This window comes from Heloderma suspectum, chromosome 5 (assembly GCF_057233095.1).
Source record: "Heloderma suspectum isolate Gila_16-S chromosome 5, 16-S_ref, whole genome shotgun sequence".
Taxonomy (NCBI): domain Eukaryota; kingdom Metazoa; phylum Chordata; class Lepidosauria; order Squamata; family Helodermatidae; genus Heloderma; species Heloderma suspectum.
In genome coordinates this window covers 25,004,917-25,030,220 of record NC_139462.1, presented here as the reverse complement: position 1 = coordinate 25,030,220, position 25,304 = coordinate 25,004,917, and the positions used below count along the sequence as shown (strand labels likewise).

The window sequence follows — 25,304 nt, the reverse complement described above, 5'->3', positions numbered from 1 at the left end:
GGTAAACAAGAGAGATTAGAGATGTAAGCTCTAAAAGAACAGAACATTATGCTCAAGGAAACAGACCAGGATGTGTCTCACTTGGAAACATAGCTCCCCATGTCTTGTCACGGCACATAGCTGCATGAAGATCATGTTAGTGCTGTGCTGAAAATTTCTCCCACATTTTTTTAACCATTCTCATTCAATTTGATGGAAGAGAAATTACTTTCGAAAAGAAATTCAATACCGAATAAATTATTATTATTATTATTATTATTATTATTATTATTATTATTATTATCTGTATTGTAATCCCACTTTTCAGACTATTATTTTAATATTACATTTTATTATTACATTTTATACCCTACCTTTTTTCCTCTTGCAAGAAACCCAAAGCAGCTTACATAGTTGGCATCCTCTCCATTTTATCCTCACAACAACCCTGTGAGGTAGGTTAGGCTGAGAGTCAGTGACTGGCCCAAAGTCACCCAGTGAGCTTCATGGCTGAATGGGGATGGGGACCTGGATCTCCTGAGTCCCAGTGCAACACTCTAACCACACTAGACCACTCTGGCTCTTAATTATTGTCTCTCCAAGCAGTTCACGTCAATCAGAAAAGAGAGGCAGGCCTTGCTATCCAGCTTACAAACTAAAAAGACAAGACACGCAGGGGATGGAGAGTGGAGGGAAGAGGAAGAGGAGAGAGATGAGATCTGTTTTTTCAAGGCCAGAGCAAGATGGTGAGGTACAAGCGGGCATTTAAATGCACTCCAGGCCAGGCTGAACTTCCCTTGCTGGTGTTTTTGCTTGGATAGCACTTGGTGGCTATCTGGACAATGGATAAGGCCAGAGTGTTTTTAAGCTGAAGCTGAACCCTGACAAGACCAAGGTACTTTTGGTGGGAGACAAGAGGAGGCTGGGGGATGTTGACCTGGTGTTGAATGGGGTACGGCTACCCGTGAAAGACCAGGTCCGCAGCCTGGGGGTCATTTTGGACTCCCAGCTGTCCATGGAGGCTCAGGTGTCAGCTGTGAGCCGGACAGCGCTGTATCAACTCCATCTGATACGGCGGCTGCGCCCCTTCCTTCCCGACCATCTGCTCCCATCGGTAGTACATGCCCTGGTCTACTCTCGTTTAGACTACTGTAATGCACTCTACGTGGGGTTACCCTTGAAGACGGTTCGGAAGCTGCAGCTGGTACAGAACGCGGCGGCTTGCCTGATTAAAGGCAGCCGCCGGCGAGATCACATCACTCCAGTGCTGAAGGAGTTGCACTGGTTACCAGTTGTTTTCCGGGCCAAATTCAAGGTGTTGGTTTTGACCTTTAAAACCCTATATGGTTCCGTCCCAGCCTATCTTAAGGAGCGCCTCCAGCAACACCAGACAGGCCGCTTAACAAGATCAGCCTCGGATGGCCTTCTCTCTGTCCCATCAGCCAGGACAGCTAGACTAGTGGGGACGAGGGAGAGGGCCTTTTCTGTGGTGGCCCCCACTCTGTGGAACTCCCTCCCTAGGGAACTCCGTCATGGCCCCTCTTTAATGAGCTTCCGTCGTGCATTAAAAACGTGGTTGTTCAGGCAGGCATTTAGGGCGGGTTAGGGTATTTTAAAAAAAAATTATGGTAAAATTTTATTGTTTTAAATTGTCTTATGGTGGGTTGTACATCACCCAGAGTGGCTGGGTGACCAGTCAGATGGGCGATTAATAAATTTAATAAATAAAAATAAATAAATAAAATTCCCCTTCTGCATTCCCAGGGCTACAGGCAGTATGCAGAGACAAGCATTAAAGGCTGCTCTCTGTTTAATTCATTCTATTCTCTTTCTTTCCAGAGCTGGATATAAACAATCTTTGGCCATGGATGTTTTCATGAAAGGGTTTAATAAAGCCAAGGAAGGAGTTGTGGCGGCAGCGGAGAAGACCAAGCAGGGCATGGCAGACGCAGCCGGGAAAACGAAAGAAGGCATGCTCTACATGGGTAGGTGGGCAGGAGGCTCTAAATCAGGGGCATTGAGCCTCTTTCGGCCCCAGGGCCAAATCCCATTTTGGAGAAGCTCTCAGGGGCCACATTCCAGTGGTGGGCATGGCCACAGGTAAAAAGGCATGGCCAATGACGAAGCAGGTAGGGTCCAGAAACAAAAGAACTGGAGCGATGTGCAAATGGCCTCTTGAAATTCTTCACTTTACTTGTGGGCAGAGAAATTTGGGAGACAATTCCACTGAATCTCTCCAGGGGAGGAGGAATTCTCAACCATTTCTCCCAGGCAGGGCTCCCCATTGGCAGGGCTTGTAGCACAGCTTCTTTCTTTTTTGGTAAGGGTTTGGGGGCGGGGGGGTTTCATGCTGCAGCAGCATCAACTGTCTTGGCAGGCTGGCCCCCAGTTTGCATCCACCGCAATACAAATGGGATCACTGTTGTGTCTAGCTCCAGGGATGCAGTGGAGCTAGTGGTCTGCCAACATCTGTCCTCCAATTTCCTGAATTTTTCTCCCCCTCCCCCCATGAAAGAGCCTTCCATTGTTCTGCCTCATTCAGGATGTTTTATCATTTATGTTTGTGTTGTTCTTGAGCTTACCTAATCACAGCTAGCCTCCCAGGCTGCCTGCATGTCCTCATCTGAAAAAGCCCTATGGGAGGAATTACCTCATGGTGCCTTAAACTGGGCTTTAATTGGAGTGTAGGAAGCTGAGGAGGCCACAAGCAGCCAGAGAGATGATTGTACAATGAAAAACAGGACACTTGTGCTCACTCCCTACGAAGTACGAACCCCAAACCCAGCCCACGAGAGTTTCTCCGAAATTTCTTCACCATTGAATTTCTTTTCGAAAACAGTTTCTCTTCTATCAAATTGAATGACAATGGTCAAAAAATCTGGGATAAATTTTCGGCACAGCACTAAGAAACATACCAGCCTATTTTAGCTTAAAGCTCTTGCCGTCAGTAACTAAAGCTTAGGAGAGGCATTCCAACCTTTGAGAAGTGGGGAGGTGGGGAACTGCTCAAGGCTGTGAAACCACCAAATGATTGGTGGCCAGAATAAAGGGGGTGGGGCCGGAGGAAGGGAGCAGGGCTTCCAGGGCTTCTGCACCCCTGCTCTAAACTGTGCTTGTTCTATTTCTTCTCTTGCTGCTTTGAATGGTGAAGTTTTAGAGGGCTTGTAGAGGCGACCATTTTATCATACATTCTACCACATATCTGACCTTGGTATGTGGTAAAGGACTCCTGACTACTTGGCAGGATGAGAACAAGCGACTGAGGTTCTCCAGGCTCACCTTGGGATTGTCGGGTTGTCCATATGGGTTCAAAGATTGATGGGAATGTAGAGAAACGGAGGAGAAAGATTTACATTTCATTCATTCATTTATTTCTAAATAAAACCATTTGCATAGAAAACTAGGTACCAGGCAAGTCTCTCAGGGAAGCTCATTCCACAGCTGGGGTGCCACAGCAGAAAAGGCCCTCTTCCTGGTAGCTACCCACCTCACTTACTTTTTTAGGGGCTCCTGGAGAAGGACCACTGAAGATGATCTTAGGGTCCAGACAGGTACATATGGGAGGAGACTATTCTTCAGATAACCTGGCCCCAAGCCGTTTAGGGCTTTGAATGTTAATACCAGCACTTCGAACCGGTCCTGGAAATGGACAGGCAGCCAGTACAGATGGAAAAGTACTGGCATAATATGATCACATTGGCCAGAGAATTTCATTGTGTCTTACACAATTTCAACTATCATGGCTCCCCCTGAAGAATTCTGGGGATTTTGGTTTCCTAGGGTGCTGAAAATTCCCTGCTGGAGACCCCCAAGCCCAGCCTTCTCCAACCTGGTACCATCCAGATGTTTTGGACTACAATTTCCAAAATCCCTGACCATTTCCCATACTGGCTGGGGCTGACAGGAGCTGAAGTCCAAAACATCTGGAAGGTACCAGGTTGTGGAAGGCTGTGTTAGAGTGCTGGAATAGGGCCAAGAAGACCTGGTTTCAATTCCTAACCTGGCTATGAAACTCACTGGGTGGCTTTGGGCCAGTGATACACACTCTATCACTCAGTCACCATGCAGGATTTTTGTGTGGGTAAAATGGAGTGGGAGGAACCACGTATACTGCCTTTTACTCCCTGGAAGAAAGATGGGATTATCAATGTAGTAAAGAAAGAAACAAATCTTGGGGTTCCCTGGGAAGAGGGAATTAATGTAAGACTGTGGTTTAGAGAGGCCCAGATATATCTTTGGCTTCTCAGAAGTCCTTCTCAGAAGCTGTGGTTTTCTTGGGACAACTGAAGCAGTCAGATAACAATGGCAACCTAGGAAGCACTCTTGTTCCTGGGGAAAAATCACTGTGTTTCACAGCAATGAAACCAGTAGCCGTTGTTATTGTGAAGCAGTTATTTTTATTTCTGGAGGGTAGACAATTCTTCTCTGGAGAAGGTGGCTGTGATATTGTTACGGGTGCTTATTGGATGCTGACTCACAACATCGCTACTAGCCTTAACTGTATTCCCTCTTCCACTTGTCTGGGCCATTATGTAGTACTTCACTGTACAATATTGGATACACGCTTGTCCTCACCAGTGCTTTCTACTTTCTTTTCTGTGTCTCCAAAAAAGAGGGCAAAAGAAGATGCAGACTTGCATCACATTTGTGTGTATAGATGCAAATTTAGAAATAATTAAAGGAATTAGGGCACCAATCCTATGCATGTTTAGACAGAGAAAAGACCTACAACTCCCAGCATGCCCCAGCCAGCATGGCTGGCTAGGGCATGCTGGGAGTTGTAGGCCTTTTCTCTGTCTAAACATGCATAGGATTGTGCCCTTAAATAGAGATGCCTTGCTCAGTCTGCTGTGAAAGTGTTGATGGGCAACTTCAAAGCCCCTGTTCTCCCTTCTTATGGTACTTTTATCTTTCAACCAGACTTGGCCAAGACAGCTGTTCCAGCAGAGGACTATCCCCTGTTAAAGAGGATGTATGGCCACCCTATAATAACTACAGTACTGAAATACAACACAAGCAAACTGCAAAACCCACCATACCTAGATATCCAACCCCATCGCATGACACAAATCTAACAAATGCAAAGAGTGAAACATAAAGAGATGGGATGGGGGAGAGGGAAAACGAGACAGAAGAGGAGGGAAAAGGAGATGAAACGAGCCATAAGAGCACTAGAAATGGAAGAGGGAGGGAGGAGCAAGGTGAACACTGCATAGCAAGACACGTCCTGCCCACTTCCAGTATGGGGTTATGTTATGTGGCTACCATTAATACAGTGCTAGAAGAGGGATCCAATATCTTCCTCTGGAATAGTGAGCATCGTGGAAGGTGTTTAGGGTGTATGCTGGCCGGGGCATACTGGGAGTTGTAGGAGCTTTTTTTTTTAACATGCATAGGATTGTGCACTTCATATATTCAGCAAAATCAAGTGGTTATTTTATCCTGGACTATCCTACACTGGGCTAAAAGGGGAGGAATTGTGTGTATTTTTTAATTCTTCTCCCACAAACATATAAAAAACTCCCTGCACGTAGAAAATTAGCTTGTCAGAAAAATGTTGCAACATACTCCCCTCCCTGACTTACAGGTTTACTACCTAAAGGGTTTGTCTGTTTTTCAAGGTGAGTTTTCAAATATGCAAACTCCACTCTCCACCCCCCACCCCCACCACACACACTTGAAGCCTGAAGTGGTATAATCCAGTGAAAGTTTACTATAATCCCTCTGAATGCAGAAGCTGGACCTATTTTGTTTGGCACGATATTTTATGGTGACAGCTGCATTAGCTGCATGAAGAGGACTGAAAGATAGGATCATTCTTTTCAAGAGCAACTGCAGATTATTAAATCAGAATACGCCCTGGTAAATGAAGGCTGAATTGCAACCTTGCTGTTCATTGAAGCAATCGCATGAACACTTTAGCGCAAGCTGTATACTGCATGAATCCATTTGATGCACATTCACAATGTGCCAATTTGGTTAATTGAATGGGGACTTCTTACACAATGCGAAGTGGCCAATCGCTTTTTTCTTTCTTTCTAGAGAATCCCCTTTGCTAATGGGGTGTTGGTGTTGGTAAAGGAATGTTGGACAGAACATCGTTGTCAGAAGGTGTTGCAACATCCTATGTGTTATACTATAAAGCAGGGGTGGACAACTTATGGCCCTCCAGATGTTGTTGGACTACAGCTCTCATCAGCCCTAGCCAGCATAGCCAATGGTGAGAGCTGATGGGAGTTGCAATCCAAGAACATATGGAGGGCCACATGTTGCCCACTCTTGCTACAGAGGATGGTGCTACTGTGCCTCAGTTGTCTATTGGAGTCTGAGCACAATCCAACCAAACCTTTAGTTTGCAATGGGTTTAAGCTTGGTTCACACATGCATGTTCATGACTTGATCACTCTGATGGATGTGTAATGTGTAAATGAGTCATCACAGATTACATCCATGTGTAATTGAATCAGCACAGATAAAACTTCCATGTTATCTCACATCACCTCAGAAGAATAGTGATGTATGAGAATTTCATTTATATTCGCAAATCGTGCAGATGTCCCATTCACAACCTCCAAAGCAAGTAGGAGAGTTCTCTGAAAATGCTCGCAAATTCCCGAACTTGCGTTTGCACTCAAAAAATGTGTGTTTTTAAAAACGCACATTTTCACACTTTATTCTTTGGGGGGGACATACACATTTGTGGTGTGCTTTTTTAAAAATGCCCACTTTCTCCATTTGAATGAAACAAAAATAGAGCACAAAAGAATGCGGGAAATGAGGCAAGCTAAGCTTCGAGGTGGTGTCCAGAGAATCTGGGTGCTGGTGCAAATCGCTTATTCACCCATCCCTGCCAAACAAATGCTTTTCAGTGGGGTCAGTCCATACCTTTAGCTACCAGTCATCAGGGATACAGTAACCAAAGGGCTGTTTGCATGAATGCCTCTTATGTGCTGAGGGGGGGAAGTGGAGCTGTGGCCAATGGTTATGTCCCCTGCTGCCAATATATGTCCTGGTCACAACAGATGCATGTTCAACCAGTGTGTGAAGCAGCCCTATGTGTGTACCAGTGTATACGTGTAGAGTGCATCCGTACAAGGTGGGGATCCTGGTTACCCTAGTATCCCCACATCTCATGTGGAAGCACTCTTGAGTGCATAAGCCAGTACACACACAGGGATGTTTCACATACTGGACAGATGTGCAGCGGGCCTGGGGTATGGCTGGTTCATGGCTGCCAGGTGCAACCCCACTCTCCTGCCTGCCTCGATGTGGGAGGGATGTTCATACTCTGGAGAAATCAAGCAATACACTTGGTTTCATGAACCAAATCATAGTGTAATGGGAACTGAGGCACTGGAGTGGACTCGCTCTTAATGGTGAATTTCTTCTTCTATTTTCAAGACACTGGAGTTTCATCATCTTTCAGAGTTTAATCAGAAACTATATTTTCTGACCTAGTAGTTGTGCTGTTTCTCCACAGGGCAATTACATAGGCTATCATACTATGCCCACTCAATGTTTAGAAGGAGAGTATATGAAGGTGCTGCGAGAGCAATATCTGTGCATATGGAAAGATGTCTGTCATTATTTATGGCACTCAGTGCTGGCTCCAGGTTTTTGAGGCAATGTGCTCTCAGTGGGCCCCCTCTTTCTGTGAGTCTACCTTCACACTGCCATTGTCACCCATTGCTATTGCTCAGCGCTGCTACGACTTGCTTGCTTGACAGGCAGAGAACCAGTGAGGAAGGAGACAGGGACATCTGCTGCTCTGCCTTCTCGCCACCACTGTTGTCTGGGCAGAGCAAGAGGCAGGTGAGCAAGCAGGTTGCAAGGGTGAGGTGGAGGAGTAACTCCAGGGGGCTCTTCTCAGTGGGCCTCTGCTGGGTCGTTGGCCCTTGGCAGATGCTCAACCATGCCTACCTTTAACCCTGTCCCATCGATGACTTTCCAAGGAGGAAACTAGCCATTTAAGTCACCAGATCCGCTGTCCGGGTCCAAAAGTTATGGAAGTCATTCATGGAGGTTTTATTTATCGATTGTCAAGTTGGTGATCCCTGTTAGCGGTCTGTTGTCATCTTATATCATGCTTGTGTCATGCTCTTTTAAAGCTTTGTTGTAAATGGTTAAAACCTATTTGGTGGACCAATGAACTGACCTAAAAGTCTTCCACACCTTTCTGCATCTGCACCTTCCCCCAAAACACACCTACCACACACCTTTTCCTGCATCTGTTCTTGGCCTTAGCAGAGGGTGGGGTTGCACTGCCAATCTGCAGAGTAGATGGGGGAAAGCTGCCATGGAAAGGTGGAACTGAATCAGGCAGACAGTCACTGCTCATCTGTACAATAATTTAGAAGTGCCATGGCAGTAGGAAAGATAACTTTCTTTTTCACTCCAACCATCGCTTATCTGTGATCGACTTTTGCCTTAGGACTGGCTGTGCTCTAGTTGTCAGTCGATCAATCTCGTTCGTGCCCCTAAGAATAAATGTAGTGCTGTTTTTAAAATGCCAGTTACAAGTGCCAGCTCCAGGTTTTGGGGGAGCCTTGGGAGAGATGCCCTTAGTGGGCTCCCTCCAGCTTCTGTCCCCACTGCTGTTCACTTGCTGTCTCCCTCTTCTGTCCCCTTTCCCTTGTCTCTCCCTACGATTGCCCAGAGGGAGAGACAAGGAAAGTGAGGGGAATGGCTGTATCTCCTCACTCTTGTCATTGTTTGCACGTTCAGAGAAGAGGAGCTGCAGGGCCGGGGGCCCTGGTAGTTGACAGTGTAGGTCCCTTGCAGAGCATGGGCCTTAGCAAGTGCCCAGTGATGCCTACCCCTGACGCTGACCCTACCAGTTGTTTATATTTTTTTAAAACTCAAAGCATTGCCCTAGGTGAGGAGGGGAATGGCTTCGGGATTGCCACAAGAACCAGTCCCATCAGCCCTATATTTTACTGGAAGCATGAATCACCTGTTGCTCCCAGGTTCGATGTTGCTCCCAAGTTCAATTGTTCGGACATTTTTACGTCTGCCCCAAAAGGGGCGAGGACAGATCCATGGAGGATCACCAAACGTACATCTGTACATCTGCATAAAGCCTTCATGTCCTGCAATATGTCTTGACAGTTATTTTTTCAGGTCGACATATGGGGCTGAAACTGCCAGATCCAGCCTTTGAAGAGCTGCCCTAAGCATTTCTCTTGCTCTCCCCAACAACGAGTTTGCCTCCCAGAGTAACTCAGCAAGTTTGGTCAAAGAGCGTACTCCTTAGTTAGACCATCGACAGAATTTCATACGCATTTCAAATGTTCAACGCTAGGAATACCCATTCCATGTCAAAGGCATCTTTACAAATGCTCCTGGCTTCCTGATTTCACCCTTGCCAGAGGTCTGAACTGATCACATGCAGAGGGTTTTTGAAATCAGGCTGACAGCTGCAGGTTGCTAACTCTTGACTTATACAGGAGAAAGTCAGGGACGCCATTGGGCTGAGAGAAAACCCTTCCCCCTGCCTGTGGTGACTGGGGTGAAAGGCAAGCTTGGTCCCACTCAACCATGTGTTCTTCCAGACCATGTCTCAGATTGGAGCTTATTGACTTTGACCCATAGAAATCAAGAGGGGAAGCACTGAGAAGAGAAGCAACCCAGCCACTGTCTGCATCAACCCACCTTGTCCTTGGATTCCTTCCTTTTCTTGATCATGTCAGGGTGTGATGCTAGAGTGCGTCAGAGCCGGATATATCTAAGATTCCTCTTTGATGGACATCTTTATGGATACTCTCAGTGGGGTTCCAATCAGTGTAAAGAACTGGTTTTTCTTTTCCCCATGTGAATGATTGCATGATTCATGGTTCATAGCTGGTGTGAGGACAGCTTCTCCATAGATGTTCTGCTTTAGAACATGCATTCACTGTGAGTTTCATTATCTCATCCCCCCCCCCCCCGCGCCGCACCACCACCATCTGGTATGAAAGCAGCTGAAAAGAAATAGAGAACTACATAACTGATTTGCCTTGAGGGCAAACTCTTGGCTCTCCCTGCCTTTAGGAAGGGGTACATGGCCATGAAGTATACCCCCTCCAGTTGCCAGTAAAAGAGCAATGTATGCCTTGCTTTGCACTATGAACAAGCAACATGAAAACTCCTCCCACTCGTAATTGTAAGAATGATCTTTTATTTTTCTCATAGAAGTAATCTTTTCCCCCTCTTTTTAATAAACCTCATCACAACATTTAGATCAGGAGAATATTAATTTGACTTTATGGCAGCAAATCAAACCAAAGGTATCTGAGAGAGGGATTTTCTTTTAATCATTTCATTTATTTCAGTGCTATCCTGAGCCTATAAAATAGGATTTGCTCTCCTCGCCCTGACAAAAAGTTGACAAGTTCTTGCTCATCTCCTCCAGCATTTCACAGATGACGACTGGGACAAGTTTATGATGACAGACCAATTCTCATGACAAGGACTCACTGCACAAGCTTCTCCCCCACCTCCATCTTTACTGTACTGGTTTACTCTACAGTAGCCTGTCCTCTGATTTAAACGCCTAGAGGATAATTAACCAAAAGGACATATTTGAAAAGCATTGTCATCTTACAATAAATTTATTAAGAAGATAAAACTAATATATGCCTCAGCTGCTCTAGCATGTGAAATGGTACCTTAGTATGCATGTGTTTACATCAGGGATGGGGAACTGATCTGGCCCTGGAGGCAGGATTGCTTCCAAGGACACCAGTGGGGTGATGTCAGTTAGGCTCCTCCCTCCCAACCTCCCCAAAAGCGCCCCCTGATATCATTGGACTCATTTCTCCATGCAAAGGAACTGCCCCTTTCCCATGCAGAGAGGCATGGAGTGGTTGGCCCATCCCTCACTCTGCACACAGAAAGGGAATGACCACAGAAACTCACTCTTATCCCTCATCTTGGAGATAAGAGTGGGGTTTCCCTGCTCAGCACTAGAGAGAGGCTGTCTTTCTCTGGTATTAAGCACTGGGTAGGGCCTGAGAGAGGGGGAGGGACCTGGGAGAGAAGCTGGCAGTCCAGAGGCTCCACATCCCTGCTTTCCATGGATGTGCACAAAACACAAGATACATCCATTCACCATTCAAAGATGGGACTTTAGAGACTGTGAAGAGGCAGCGGAATCCTTGAGAATAATAGTGCTAGCTACTCACACATCACACTAAACCATGGTTTAATGTGAAGAGCACGAGCAGAAATGAGCCTCAAATTTGCATGCTCTCGCTCCCCCCTCCTCTCATGCAGCCAGAAGGAGGAGTTTGAAAGTTTTGCTTTCATTCTTGGTTAATCATGTCATCTGGAGCAATAAACTGTAGTTAACACCAAATCTAGTTAATTTCAAAGAAGCCATGGGTTATGAAGCTGGCTGGTTGAAACTAACCGTAGTTTGTATTAACCACTATTCTTGGTCTGGGCAGCACAGCAAGCTGTGGTTAATTAAAACCAGAAGCAAAACTTCCCAGCTCCTCCAGCACATGGGAAGACGGGACGGGTGCACACGAAACCAAGGCTTGCAGCGACACATATACCTTGTGCTAAACCTTGATTTAGCATGGCATACAAATATGGCCAGTTTCAAGAACAATCCCCCCAAGACAAAATTAGGGACGTAATGTAGGCAGAGATTTAGTAGGGCCCAGAATATGCCTGCTTCATATTATATTGGTTTGGGGTGCTTTTCTTACATGGGGAACTGTCGTCATTCCTTATGGAGATACTTGCTTGACCAGAAAAAGAAAAAATTGGGCCCAGTGACTGGCCTTGGAGCACTTGCTTCTGCAGTGTTTGCCCAGATAAGCAGGTGTAGATGTGATCTGTCCCTTGAAAGGGAGACTATGGAGAGCCCCATGCAAAGTGGGCGACACTATAATAAGGATGCAATCCTGTGCATATTCAGAGAGAAAAAAGCCCTACAACTCCCAGCATTCCCCAGTCAGCAGCTGGGGAATGCTGGGAGTTGCAGGACTTTTCTCTGCCTAAACCTGCATAGGATTGTGCCATAAGGCAAATTCATTGGGAATAAGGCTGCTAATGGATACTAGTTTAAAATGTCAGTAGAAATCAACAGGTCTCAGCCCTTCCACCAGTGCTTCAAATTAGCCATGCTGAGTTCCTCTAGAATCATAGAATAGTAGGGTTGGAAGGGGCCTACAAGATCATCGAGTCCAACCCCCTGCTCAATGCAAGTCAGAGCATCCCTGATAGATGGCTGTCCAGCCTCATCTTGAATGCCTCTATAGAGTCATTTTCACTTTTGATTTCTTTAGGGCGCAGTCCTATCTGATCTGCCCCAGGTACTCCTAAGCCACCAAACCTGGAGGCTGACAAGTATCCTATGTAGAGCAGGAGCTGCCTTGGGCCTCCTGCTCTGCGTTTTAGCTAGATGGGTCATTTTGCCCATCCTGTGGAGGCTTTGGGGAGAGGAAGAGGGAGGGAAGGAGGCTGAGGATGGCTGAGGATACCTCGTAGCCCCACGTCCTCCTCCCCTCCCCCAGGAATGCTCCCTTTCACCCCCGACGAGCTCTCATTTGCGAGGTCGTAGCAGCTGCCAGCGGGGTTCTTTCTGCACTGGCTGAGAGGGGGCGGGGAGCACGGTTTCCTGGCTGTACGCTCGGAGCACTGCCTCTGAGCTCAGAGCCAGGAAACCAAACACTCCTATATCCCCCGGATGCAGTCTAGGGAACATAGGATTGCTCTCCCTGTGTCTCTATCAAGTGACTTAATACTGAAACATTTCCAATAACTGATGGAGACAAGCAAGACTTTACAGATTTAGGGTACAATCCTATGCATGCTTTGAGGGGGAAAAGGCCTAAACTCCCAGCATGCCCCACCCTGCACAGCTGAGTTGTAGGACTTTTCTTTTTTGTCCAAACATTCATAGGATTGCACTCTAAGTGTATTTTTTAGAAGAAAGAAGGAAACTCTGGTTTTTCCTTCCGAAGTACAATGACTATATTACATTATCTCTTTGCTGGCTCTTGCACGTAAATGAGCCAGGACCTTTAGTACTGGAATCCATCCACTGGAGTGTTGAGCAGGGCATTTAACTCCACGGCATTATTTTTTAAAGCACATTAATCATCCCACTGACTTCAAAGTGCACAGCAGATTCTCTTCTTTATTTGATTAATTTTCTAAAGTTCATTCATATTTCATTTTGACTAATTGTTGTTCCATTAATTGTTATTGTTCAGATGCATTGCAAGCCCCTTAATAGAAAAAATGGCAGGGATTATTAGCGACTTCAGAGTTCCCATCCATGAAATGCAATACAGGAGGAACATGTACATGGGATCGTGACAGCAATACTAAAGTTAATACTAAAGTTGCAGCATTAATTCAGGGCTGATTCACACAAGTGCTTTGGGCTGTCTTTGTTTGATGTGTGGATGTTGATCTGAGTAGACTTTGTCCTCCCCACTTCAGTGTAGAAGATCCTACGTGCTGGAGAGGGGGGGCTATAGTTCAGCGGTAGAGTACCTGCTTTGCATACAGAAGGTTACAGGTTCAAATCCTGGCATCTCTAGCCTTTTAAAAGGATCAGGTAGCAGGTGATGGGAAGATGCCAGTCAGAGGAAACAATATTGGGATAGATGGACGAGTGGTTCAACAGCCTTGTTTTAAACTATTCTTTTATGCTTGTTATTTCTCTTGAATGGTATGATTTCTGATTTGATGGCTGCTTTTATCATACTGATGGCTTTGTGAGTTTCTTTAAGCTTCCTTGAATGGCAGATAGGCAACATAATCATTTTAAACAAACAAACAAACAAACGCTAAGTATTGCCTAGAATAGATGCAGGTGCAATTTGATGTGTAGCAACCTGTAAGGCTGGCATAAGCTTTTCGTTTTGCTACGCAACTAGAGGAGAGGAGCAGACGAGCAGAGCCTATTTCAGGCATTACAGATTTCAAACCAAGGAGAGAGGCCACACATGCTGGTCCCTGCTTCCTGGGAAGGAGTTGTAGCTCAGTGGTAGAGTGCATGCAGGAGGTCCCTATTAAAGATGCAATTGTGTGCATGTCTAGACAGAAAAAAGTCCTACAATTCCCAGCTGGGAGTTGTAGGGCTTCTTTCTGTCTAAACATGCACACGATTGTGTTGGAAAAACTGTGCCTGAAACCCTGGACAGCTATTGCTGCCAGTCAGTGTCGACAATACTAGGCTAAATGGACCAATGGCGTGACTTGGTATGAGGCAGCTTCCAATGTTCCTGTGAGTGGGAAGGTCTGAAGGGGAATTCTGCCCATTCATCTCAACATGCTTAGAACTCTCCCCAAAATCAGGAACTCTGAGCAGTCAGGTTTCCCAATTGTGTGGAGGGTTCTAAGTGTGTTCAGAATAGCGCACTTAGAATCCCCCTTCAGATCCCCCTTTCCGCTCAATGTGGGACAGTGGGGGTGGAGCCAATGCATGCAGGCCCACTGGGGGCAGGTTAGCACATGCGGTCCTGTTCCCTGTCCGCAGATAGAGATTTGTAATGCCTGAATAGGGCTCTATGTCATGGGTGTTGAACCCCTTTCAGCCTGAGGGCCGAATTCCACTTCAGAGACTTTCTTGGGAGCTGCATTCTGGTGGTGGGCGGGGCCATAGGAAAAGGGGGTGTGGCCTAAATAACAACACATTTTAGCTTAAAGCTTTTATTGCCAGTAACTAAGCCTTAGGAGAGGCATTTCAACCTTTTAGGATGGAGAGGCACTGCACAAAAGCCAGAAGTACTGCACAGACAGTCGGTGGTCGTGGGGAGGGGGGGAAGGGTGTGTGGCCATTTGGGCAAACCCAGAGGGCTGGATTGGATCCCTGGGCACTAGGTTCTGCAGCCCTGCTCTATGTAGATGCAAAGTGCACCTTTTATTGCACAGCCACATGTAAGGAAGCATGAAGAGCCTCTTCGCCCTTGCACAGTGTCCTCGGGAGAGGGCAACTGATGTTGAAGAAGTGACAGGGATGGGAAAGGATGTGTTAGCCCTTCCGTTTGCAGTTGCTTCCCCCTCTCCCCAATGTTGAGTGGAAAGCAGTGGAGGCTGGTGGCTCTGGTGTCGGTGGTGCTGTGAATCCGCTTCGGATTTCAGTCAGAACTCTAAAAGAGCCATCCAAGGTGCTTCCACAGCTCCTGTAGAGTTCTGACTGGTTCTGACTAAAACCTAGAGTGGATTCGCCGCCCCACTGACACCAGAGCCACCCGCCTCCACTGGTGGAAAGCAACCACTTTTCTCTCTGCCACTGTCCCAGATTTGCATTTAGCTCGTGGGCTCGGAAACTCATAGGAGTAAAAGCGATGATGTGTGTAGGCGGGGTGGGGGGAGAGATTTCATTTCCCCAGGATTACTGCATGAGGCTGCAGAAAGCAAAATAACAGCATCTCCCCAAAGTCACCTATTGTGTCTTTCTGTCTCTCAGCCCCACACCAAGGAACCCTCTGAATTTTATCTGATTATTTATCCAGGATCCAGGAGGGGAGGTTGCAGGAATATGGTAATCAAAATGGATTATTAATAAAAGGAAGGCTGGTCTGCCTTTGTCATGAGAGATGACTTCATGCCTGTTATGGAGCCAGAAGGCAGCCTATTTAATAAAGATGCCAGACCTTCCGTGTGTGTTCTGGAGGAGACTGGCTCTCTGCCTGCAAACCAGAGAAATGTCCAACGATCATCTTTTGAGCATTAGCAATCAGCCTCACACACACACTTTGGGGAGGGGCTGATGTAAGTGGTAAATTTTGAAGTGCAGGAGCTCACTGTGACAGCCCCGTAGCCACGTTCCCAAGAAGAATCCATAGTCTCACCCCCAGGATCTAGGTGTCCTCTTTTACGGAGGACTGTCCTCCATCTGCCAGATGACTGTCCTCTATTTGAAGGTGTCCTCTGTTTGAAGGGGTGCCCAGCCCAACTCCAGTTTAAAGAGAAAGAACCATAAAAACTGTGGCTTACACCAATTAGCACCTGGACAGCAGACTGAACAGACAAGTACACAGATCAGTTGGTCACAGTCTTATGCATTATGGCGAGATTTAAGCTGCAGTCCTATACCCAGTTACTTGGGAATAAACCCCGCTGAAATCAGTGGGACTTACTTCTGCGTAGGTATGCATCGGGTTGCACTACCATCGTATTTCTATTTAAACTGTACTAATTCTTTCTAAATTTGCATCTATACATATAAACTAGCATATGCACATTTTGTGCACATTTATTACTTCTTTTGCCCTCTTTTTGTGCGGTGGAGGATGGGGAACAGTTCAGAAGTGCTTACCCTACCAGGATCGATCGATCTACTATCCTGATTTTGTATTATATATACTCAAAGGAGCTAACTAGGAGCTTTGGTTAAAAACCCCATCACAAACCAACAAAACCACTTATTAAAGTTTCACAGCTATGCTTATGAGGCATGACTGAAATCCTATGAATTGAACTCAGGGTGCTTCCAGATGAGGCTTTTATTGTGCAATTGTACTGCCCCATTTATGGAATTTCACAGGGAATCCAGATGACACTGTCTTCCATTTGTTGCCCTCCCATTTCCTACTGCTTCTTCTGCCTTTTTTCTTACCAAAACTATTTATTTATTTATTTATTTATTTACATTTCCATATTGCCCAACTGCTGGGGCTCCCTGGACAGCTGACAACAATTAAAACCATAAAATACAACATGATAAAACATAATATAAAACTAAAAAGTTTAAAAGTAGCATGTAAAACCAAAGTAAGACCCAACAGCAGTCACAGCCCAGGGATAGCCTGGGTGAAAAGGTGAGTTTTTAGGAGGCATTTGAAAGATGCCACATTTCCTGCTTCCTAAACTGCACAGGGAACGGTTTTCCAGAGAGTAGGTGCCGCTACTAAGAAGGCCCCACCATCGAGGTTCTTCACGGGTACATACCTTTGGAATGACCAGCAAGGCCTCCTCTGATGATCTTAACTGCCACCTGGGTCTGCTAGATAAGGGAAAGCGGTCTGCTAGGTCCCAAGTTGTTTAGGGCTTCATTTGACAATAACATAACCTTGTACGTGGCTTGGTAGGTGATAGGCAGCCAGTGCACTTCTTTTAACACAGGTGTCATGTGACCATAGCTAGGTGTCCCGGTTAAGCAACAAAAGCCAGAATAGCCGCACAGTGCCTTTTGATTGCTCACAATAGGAGCCCTCCGCCTGGAAGCAGCCTCAGTGATGCTCATTTCTGACTGCATAGGTTCAACTTGTAAACCACACTGAGCTCTTCATGAAAGATCTTCGGCCAACTAAAATGCAACCTTTAGCTTTTAATTTGAAATGCAAGCAATCTTGCAAGGAAATATTTGAACTGCTAGCATGAATTAGGAACCCCATCAAAGGAAAGGAAAGGAAAAGCCAGCCTCTCCTTGGTTATTCTCCTTTTTCTCTGACTTCCTCTATGCTAATCTGTCACAAACAATAGTAACATTTGAAAGCCTCATAGAATCATAGAATAGTAGGGTTGGAAGGGATCTATAAGACAATCGAGACCAACCGCTTGCTCAATGCAGGACAAAGCATCCCTGACAGATGGCTGTCCAGCTTCTTCTTGAATGCCTCCAGTGTGGGAGAGCCCACCACCTCCCTAGGTCATTGGTGCCATTGTCATATTGCTCTAACAGTCAGGAAGTTTTTCCTGATGTTCAGCCGGAATCTGGCTTCCTGTCACTTGAGCCCATTATTCCGTGTCCTGCACTCTGGGATGATTGAGAAGAGATCCTGGCCTTCCTCTCTGGGACAGCCTTTCAAGTCCTTGAAGAGCACTATCATATCTCTCCTCAGTCTTCTCTTCTCAAGGCTCAACATGCCCAGTTCTTCCAGTCTCTCTTCATAGGGCTTTGTTTCCAGTCCCCTGATCATCTTTGCTGCCCTCCTCTGAACCCTCTTCAGTTTGTCTGCATCCTTCTTCAAGTGTGGTGCCCAGAACTGGGCACAGTACTCCAGACGAGGCCTAACCAGTGCTGGGTAGAGGGGAACTCGTACTTCACGGGATTTGGAAGCTATGCTTCTGTTAGTGCAGCCCAAAATAGCATTTGCCTTTTTTGCCTTGTTATCAGCTCCTTTACTTGCTGGAGCAAGGAGGGTCCATCAGTTATCCTGATACTCTGGCAGATTATACTATCGTTCCTGCTCCAAAAAAAAATAATAATCCCAGAGCTGTACCTTTTTTTTTTTTAATCTAATGTGAGGTAGTGAATCGACTGCCTGGTAGAAGTACATGTGCTGCTTCCCTCTGCTGATACTCTACCAGTAGTAAATTGGAGTCAGGGCTCACAGGGTCAAAGTCCAAGAACTTTCTGGTTAGCAGAGTTGATGATGTCTGCAGATAAAGGCAACCCTTGGGGAAAAAAGAGGAAGTGTCTGTGAAGGAGCCAAGCTTAATCCTGCAAAAAAAATCCGGAAGCAGAAGTCCCAGTGGTGACTTCTCCACCCTGGTGTGGAGAAGCTCTTTGGCTCTCATTTGTGCTAGGAAAAACACCTGGAAAATCTTGAGCTGGTCTGTCTGTGTTTGTGCACGGGTGTGTGGGTGGGTGTAAAGAGATAGAGATGGATCAACACTGCTAGCTGCATTTTTGGACTCTCCTTGGGGCATGGCTATGGAGGCTGTCATGATGAGCACCTCAAAATTTACCACTACATCGCTGTACTCTGTTTATTTGTAAACGAATGAAAGATTACAAGAACACCACACAAGTCCCCAAGTGCCCTCTCCTCCAAAGGATGCCAAACCTGGGTAGTGCTGTCCCTGGAACTTTTCACCGCTTGGAAAAGCAGGGAGCACATAACACTATTTTTATTGGATACCTAGTATTTTGAGGTTAATGCTGTTCCATTTAGCGGTTTGACCATGAATAACCATGAATGTTGGTTACTGGTCAGCTAAGTCAGCTTGGAATGCAGGCCACAGCCTTCTTGCCTGTTGAGAGTTAAAGGAAACAGTTCTGTAATTGGCCAGAAAGAGAATTTGAAAAGGACCTTTTTTTTGTTTTATTTGTATCTGCATGGCAAGAAGCAGCCTTTTGGTGGGGCAGGGCTGGGGACGGCTGTTGATTTTGGAAACTGACAGTGCAATCCTAAGCAAGCCTCAGAAACTAGCATCTGCACGTGTTTTGCTCCACCTTTGTCTCACTGTGTAGATTTGTCAATAAACACTTCATTGCAAAAGGCCCTAGATGTCTCCAGTACTTTTTCACAAGAAAACTGACCATGTAGAAAGGTTGCCGCTGAAATATGCTACTGCTTGGGAAAGTGAGGTGTGCTTGAAAAACTGGCCCTGTTCAGACATGCATGGGGAGACGTTGGTTAAGGGAACTATGATGGGAGGTGGGTTAGGAAAACCATGATGTGTGTGCCCGTCACACAACTGGGAACTGTGCCATTCGCTGTGGTTTATTGCCCATCTCCATGGGGTTGTTCATTCCCTGGCCTCCCTCCGCCACCGCTGGCTATCCCAGCAGCCATTGCACTGGGAAACCGCGCTATGCAACGGTGACCATAGAGTCTCGCCACAGTGCCTAGAGTGTCAGCAGACATGCAGGACGCTCTAGGCCACTGTCTTTATGGTCACAGCCTAGAAACCACCCAGAACCCGTTTTACCCACTGGAGAGCCCACCACATGTAAAGGTAAACCACGCCGGGGGCCCTTAACCCTACTGCATGGGGGTGGTTACCTGGGGTGGTTTCCTAACCGTTGTTGTTGGGATTTTGTCCCCCCACATGACACAATAAGCCACTGGGGTTTGCTTAACAACACTAACCACAGTGGCTTAGAGTTACATTTGAACAAGGCCCCATGATTCTCTAACTCTCTGCCTTAGTTTGCTAAGGCCTGTTTCATTCAGTCAAGTTGATAACTGATTTTTCTCTGTTTTGATAAACAGGTTCGAAGACCAAGGAGGGAGTTGTTCACGGGGTCACAACAGGTAAGCGCATAATTACATTTCTGTTCATAAATCCACACAATAAATCTCCCACCTATTCCTTAAAGTGGTCTTTATGTCTGAGTAGGCTCAGATTCATGGAGGTGAGTAGGTGTGTAATAAAATCAAGTGTGCTGGAAAACACATAGTCAGTCTCACTGGGAAATGAATAGGCGAGTAGGTATGACTTTTTAGAATATTAGTTTGTTTTATGAACTTCACAATGTGGATGGGGATGTACCTTTGCATTTGAATCCCCTGCTTCTATGGAAAACTGTTTCCATAGGTGGATCTTCCTTGTTGGACTGGAAACTGTTTATAGATTCAGTTCTGTTACAAATGACCAGAAAGGTTGTAGAAAGATCTGTATGATATTTTCAAGGGACCCCCATCCTTTTAAAGCATGGAGGGCAAACTCTGTCTACTCCGCCCCATATACTCCTATAGCAATTAGTGCCTCAAAGTAATAACCAAAATAATTCATGGGTTGTTGCACTGAAGAAACAATTCTAGGGGGTTCTCTAAATGAAAAAGAAGAGTTGCACAGAGTTATGTGTTGCATCGTGCTCCTGTGTGTATAATTTCCTTAAGTTTGCAGCAAGAAATATTATGACCCCCGCCTCTTGTACATATACTAGTAAGTGATCCACCCATGCACAAGATCTCTTGACAGTATAATCATAAGAACATAGGAACATAAGAAGAGCCCTGCTGGATCAGACCAAGGGTCCATCTAGTCCAGCATTCTGTTCACACAGTGGCCAACCAGCTGTCGACCAGGACCCCACAAGCAGGACACGAGCGCAACAGCACCCTCTCACCCATGTTCCCCAGCAACTGGTGCACATTGGCTCACTGCCTCTAGTTCTGGAGGTAGCACATAGCCATCAACACTAGTAGCCATTGATAGACTTTTCCTCCAGGAATTGTCTAGACCCCTTTTAAAGCCATCTAAATTGGTGGCCATTACTACATCCTGTAGTAGCGAGTTCCATAGTTGAACTATGTGCTGTGTGAAGAAGTCCTTCCTTTCATCTGCCCTGAATCTCCCACCAATCAGCTTCATAGAATGACCCCCGGTTCTAGTATTTTGAGAGAGGAAGAAAAATGTCTCCCTATCCACATTCTCCACACCATGCATAATTTTGTAGACCTCTATCATGTCTCCCCTCACTCACCTTTTTTCCAAGCTAATCAAAGCCACTTCTTTTCCACTGAGAAGTTGAGGTTCACTATGTAGGAAGAGCCAGGGTCTCCCCTTTTAGAACAGGGATGCAAAACCTCTGGGTTTCCCCAGAGGGCCACGCCCCTTTCCCCTGACCACTGATCATTTGGTGGATTCCCGGCTTTTGTGCTGTTTTTTCTCAGTTCTAAAAAGTCGGAGTGCCTCTCCTAAGGCTTAGTTTCTGGGAATAAGAGCTTGCAGCTAAAACACACTATGGTATTTTGGCCATACCCCTTTTGCCTTTGGCCCCTCTTACCTTCTGCCACTCCCAAGAGTTTCTCTAAAATGGAATTCAGCTCTCGGGATGAAAGAGGTTCAACACCCCTGTCATAGAGATCACTTTTCCAGCATCATATTGTGGGCTTGGGTAGGATGAAAGCCCCTGTCCCCTCAGCCATGGGGGACTGTTTATGGGAGGGACCATAGTTCGTTGATAGAGCACATGCTTTACATGCAGAAGGTCTCATGTTTGATCCCTGGCATCTTCAGTTAAATAAATCACAATGAGAAAGACCTATTCCTGAGACCCTAAAGATCTACTGCCAGCTCAAGCAGATACTCGCTTGGTTAGCACGTAACACTAAACCAGAATTTAGCATTATGTATACAAGCCTTTGGCTCCTGTATGTTCCTCCTCCCCTTTCCTCCTGTAGCTTGGCTACTGAGAGGAGATCAGAAGCATCCACTTCCATTTTCAACTGTCATTTGTTGTCGTGTCGGAACCGGGAACTGTGCTTATTGTTAACTATGGTTTATTGAAACAAGCCAAGATCAGTAATGACGTTTGAAGTTGGCTTGTTTCAAAAATCCACTAAACACATAGGTAACGCTACCAATGGTTTGTCCTGGTTTACACGTAATGACAACCATGGTTAGTTGAAACCAGAAGTGGATGTTTTCAATCTCCCCTTTGCAGCCACATCACAGGAGAGGAGAGGGAGGAGGGCATGAGGACAAGGCTCCTGCACATAATACTAGGTGCACATGCACGCACACACACATGCACGGACATAGAGGCATACACAGTCATTCACACAAGCATACTTATGCTAGGGATGTTGGAGGAATCTGTCTGGGGGGAGGGGTCAGGCTCACCGAGCTTTCAGCAGCTCACACCCCCCCCATCTGTATTGGGTCAGGCCAGCTAGCAGAATGCTCAAAATTGGCATTTATGCAAGTTGCGGCCAGAATTTGCATAAGTCATGCGAATTTCAGCCATAATTTGCATTATTTGCACACATTTGCAGTCATAAATATGCTTAACTTGCACAAATTGCAGGCTTAATTTGCACACATTAAGGAATTTGCTCAAATTACAGCCAAAATTTGCAAAACTTGCACAATTGTGGCTACAAATTGTGTAAATGCCAATTTTAAGAGGGGGAAAAAACTGTGAAAGTTCCTAGATTTGGGGGAAAGCCCCCAGCTCAGCTCACCAATGCAAGCCAAGCTGGGGGCTCCATGGAAATACGGTGAGCCCCAAAAGGGCCAGAGTTCCCTGTGACAGCCATCCCTAACTTACACAGAGACTCCCAGGCTGCGTGCAATTTGAGGTCCTCCCAAGAGCTTTCAGAAATCATGGGCAGCCTAGGAGGCTGCCTGAGATGGGTGTAGTGGAGCTTTTTAAATTAAAAGGAAGTACTTAAAAAAACAACCCACATTACTCTGGTCTCACATGTTCCACAGCTGAACTCCTGGGCTGCCCATCCTTCTTGAAAGCCCTTGGGAGGACCTCGAATTGCAGGCAGCCTGGGAGGTTGCCTCAGGAGTGCCTGAGAATGGTGCAATGTGTGTGTGCTTAGGTTAAAAGGAATTCCTTTTATCTTTTAAAAAAAATGCACTGGTCTCTGGCACTCCACAGGCAGCTCTGTCAGCAGATGCCAGCTCAAGGCCCCTGAAGCGCCATGAAGTGGTGGTTCCACAGAGAGCAGCTCCCTTTTCACCACTGTTGTGTCTTGGTCAGCTGAGCAGTGCTGTAGGCACCTTGAGGCAACAGCTCCTGACAGACCTGGCTTCCCTCAACACTCGCCTTTGACAACCTCCAGGAACTGCCTCTTCAAGGTGCTCCAGGCGCTGTGAGGCAGCAGCTACAAATGGAGCCACCCTTCCTGTCAGGGTGGGGCCAAGGGATGGTGCTCCTCTTCTGTTTATTTATTTATTTCATGTCCAGATCAAACTTTGCTCTGCCAAAATGTAGCCACCACCACAGCTTTGTCATTAGCTTGCTGTAGATCGTCAACAGTACAAGACTCCAGCAGTAACCAACACACCATCAGATGCGCTGGGTCTTGGGTTTCTCCACGTTCACATAATGTATTGTCATCAACCAGCAACCCTCACTTAAATAAATTCGTCTTACACCTTGGTACCCCCACCCTCATCCTGTTCATTGTCCTCCAAACTATATAAGGGACAGTATTTCCAGCGGCCATTTCTTCCTTCGTTAAAATACTCAAGTCGGTACGCTCATTCCTCCATTTACTTATCCAATTCTGTTCTTTGGTCCCCTCTAGGATATTAGTTCTTGACATGAAGTTCTTTCTAGATCTAAGTCAGCGAACTGGGGGAATATATCCACTCAAAGGGTGACGAGAGTCAGTCTCTTGCTTAGTTCTTTCGGCATCTGCTTCTGCTTCCCTTCTAATCTTAGGTGGAGCAATGCCAACAAGAGAATATAGATTATTAACGGGCGTCGGTTTGAGGCATCCCGTCACTATGCGCATTGCCTCATTCGCAGCAATATCTACTTGCTTCACATGTGCCGATGCGTTCCATACTGGTGCCTATTCTGTGAACCACCTAGAGAGTTTTGACGGTATAGAAATTTCACAAGTAAATAAATAACATTCATTATTTGGAGGGGCCTTGACCAATGCTTGGTAGGCCATATGGGAAAGGTGGGTGGCCCAGATCCAGCCCATGGGCTGGAAGTTTCCACTGCTGGCCTTGATGGACAAATAGTCTGACCTGCTATAGGTCAGCTTCCAATGTGATAGCCACTGATAAGGGGAGTTCAGAGAACCCTTTGCTTAGCCGGGATAGCCAAGCTTAGCCTCTTATCGGTAAACCATTAGGAATCTGTTTGCTGCCGAAGAGAGAACAGTGATGGCCATGTAGCAGCAAGAGGCTGGGAAGCCTAGCAGGAACTGGGTTGGGAACTAGCACTACTGGCAGCTCATTATGTAACCAAACGTGTTGTTCTTCATTAAGTATGAATATGCATATTTAGAGAGTAAAGTGGCTCGATTAAGTGAAGCAAAAGATGGTACAGGAGAACAAATGCATTTTCCCTGCATTCTCGTTCCCTCGGTGCCCAATGTTTCAACATGGAGAGGCATTTAGCAAACCGGGAGCTCCTCTTGTGTGGGCTGGATTCCTGCTGGTGGACAGTGTGGAGCAATTTGCCATCTAGGAAGGGCTAAAAGAGGACAATTCTCAAGGTGTTTGCTCATAAATTATTACGTGTCTTGCGGCCCAGGGTTTTGTAGCAATGCCAGAGGTATGAGAGGAACCTCGGGATCCTTTATCTTCTGCTATTCATCACAATTATTCTTATGGCTTGGCATACAAAGTAACGGCAATTCATGGCTATTCTCTATGGCAGTGGTCCCCCATATGGCCTGACCGAGGCTCCTCCCTGAAGCTATGCCCCTCATGAAAGGCAAAGGGAGAGGGGAACTGGTTCTGTCAAGAATTGCCGCCTCCAGGTGCCAGGAGCATCTTGAAGCACCAGTTTCCCACTGGAAAAGACAAGGAGCAAGGAAAGTCTGCTCCACTGGGAGCTGACCCCTCAAGATGATGGGATTATTTAGTAATGATGCCTCCTGTTGGAAAGGCAATTAGCAGAGAAAAAACAAAAAGGCAAAACAGAATGAGCATTTCCCAGTCCCACATGCACACAGGCTATCTTAGCACAAGAAAGGAGACCACACCCTTCCTCGGTGAAGGAAAGAAAACAGTTTTACTCACAAATATCCTTGCATATACAGTGCAGGTACAGCGTAGAGCTTCAAAAGAGTTTGTTCAGTCCATTTCGTGTTCCATTACACCAGCAGGAGCAAGAGAGCAAACACGTGTGCTCCCAGTAATGGAGGAGGTCAGCGAGAGAGACAAGGGAGGAAGGGGAGGAGCAAAAAGAAGAAATCACAGGAAACCATGTTGTGGGCTATAGA

General features: G+C 46.1%; 1 protein-coding gene across 2 annotated transcripts in view; it reads left to right on the top strand.

Annotated features, from left to right (window-relative positions):
- SNCA (synuclein alpha) overlaps positions 1-25,304 on the top strand; it is a 109,744-nt gene that overhangs the window by 4,872 nt on the left and 79,568 nt on the right. The window contains exons 1-3 of one of the 2 annotated variants that reach the window (XM_084860229.1): positions 668-725; positions 1,819-1,964; positions 19,869-19,910. In XM_084860229.1, the coding sequence (XP_084716355.1) occupies positions 1,844-1,964; positions 19,869-19,910 (163 nt within the window). In that variant the 5' untranslated portion in view covers positions 668-725; positions 1,819-1,843. Of the gene's footprint in view, positions 1-667; positions 726-1,818; positions 1,965-19,868; positions 19,911-25,304 lie in introns of those variants that run through there. The other variant, XM_084860228.1, reaches the window with a different exon arrangement.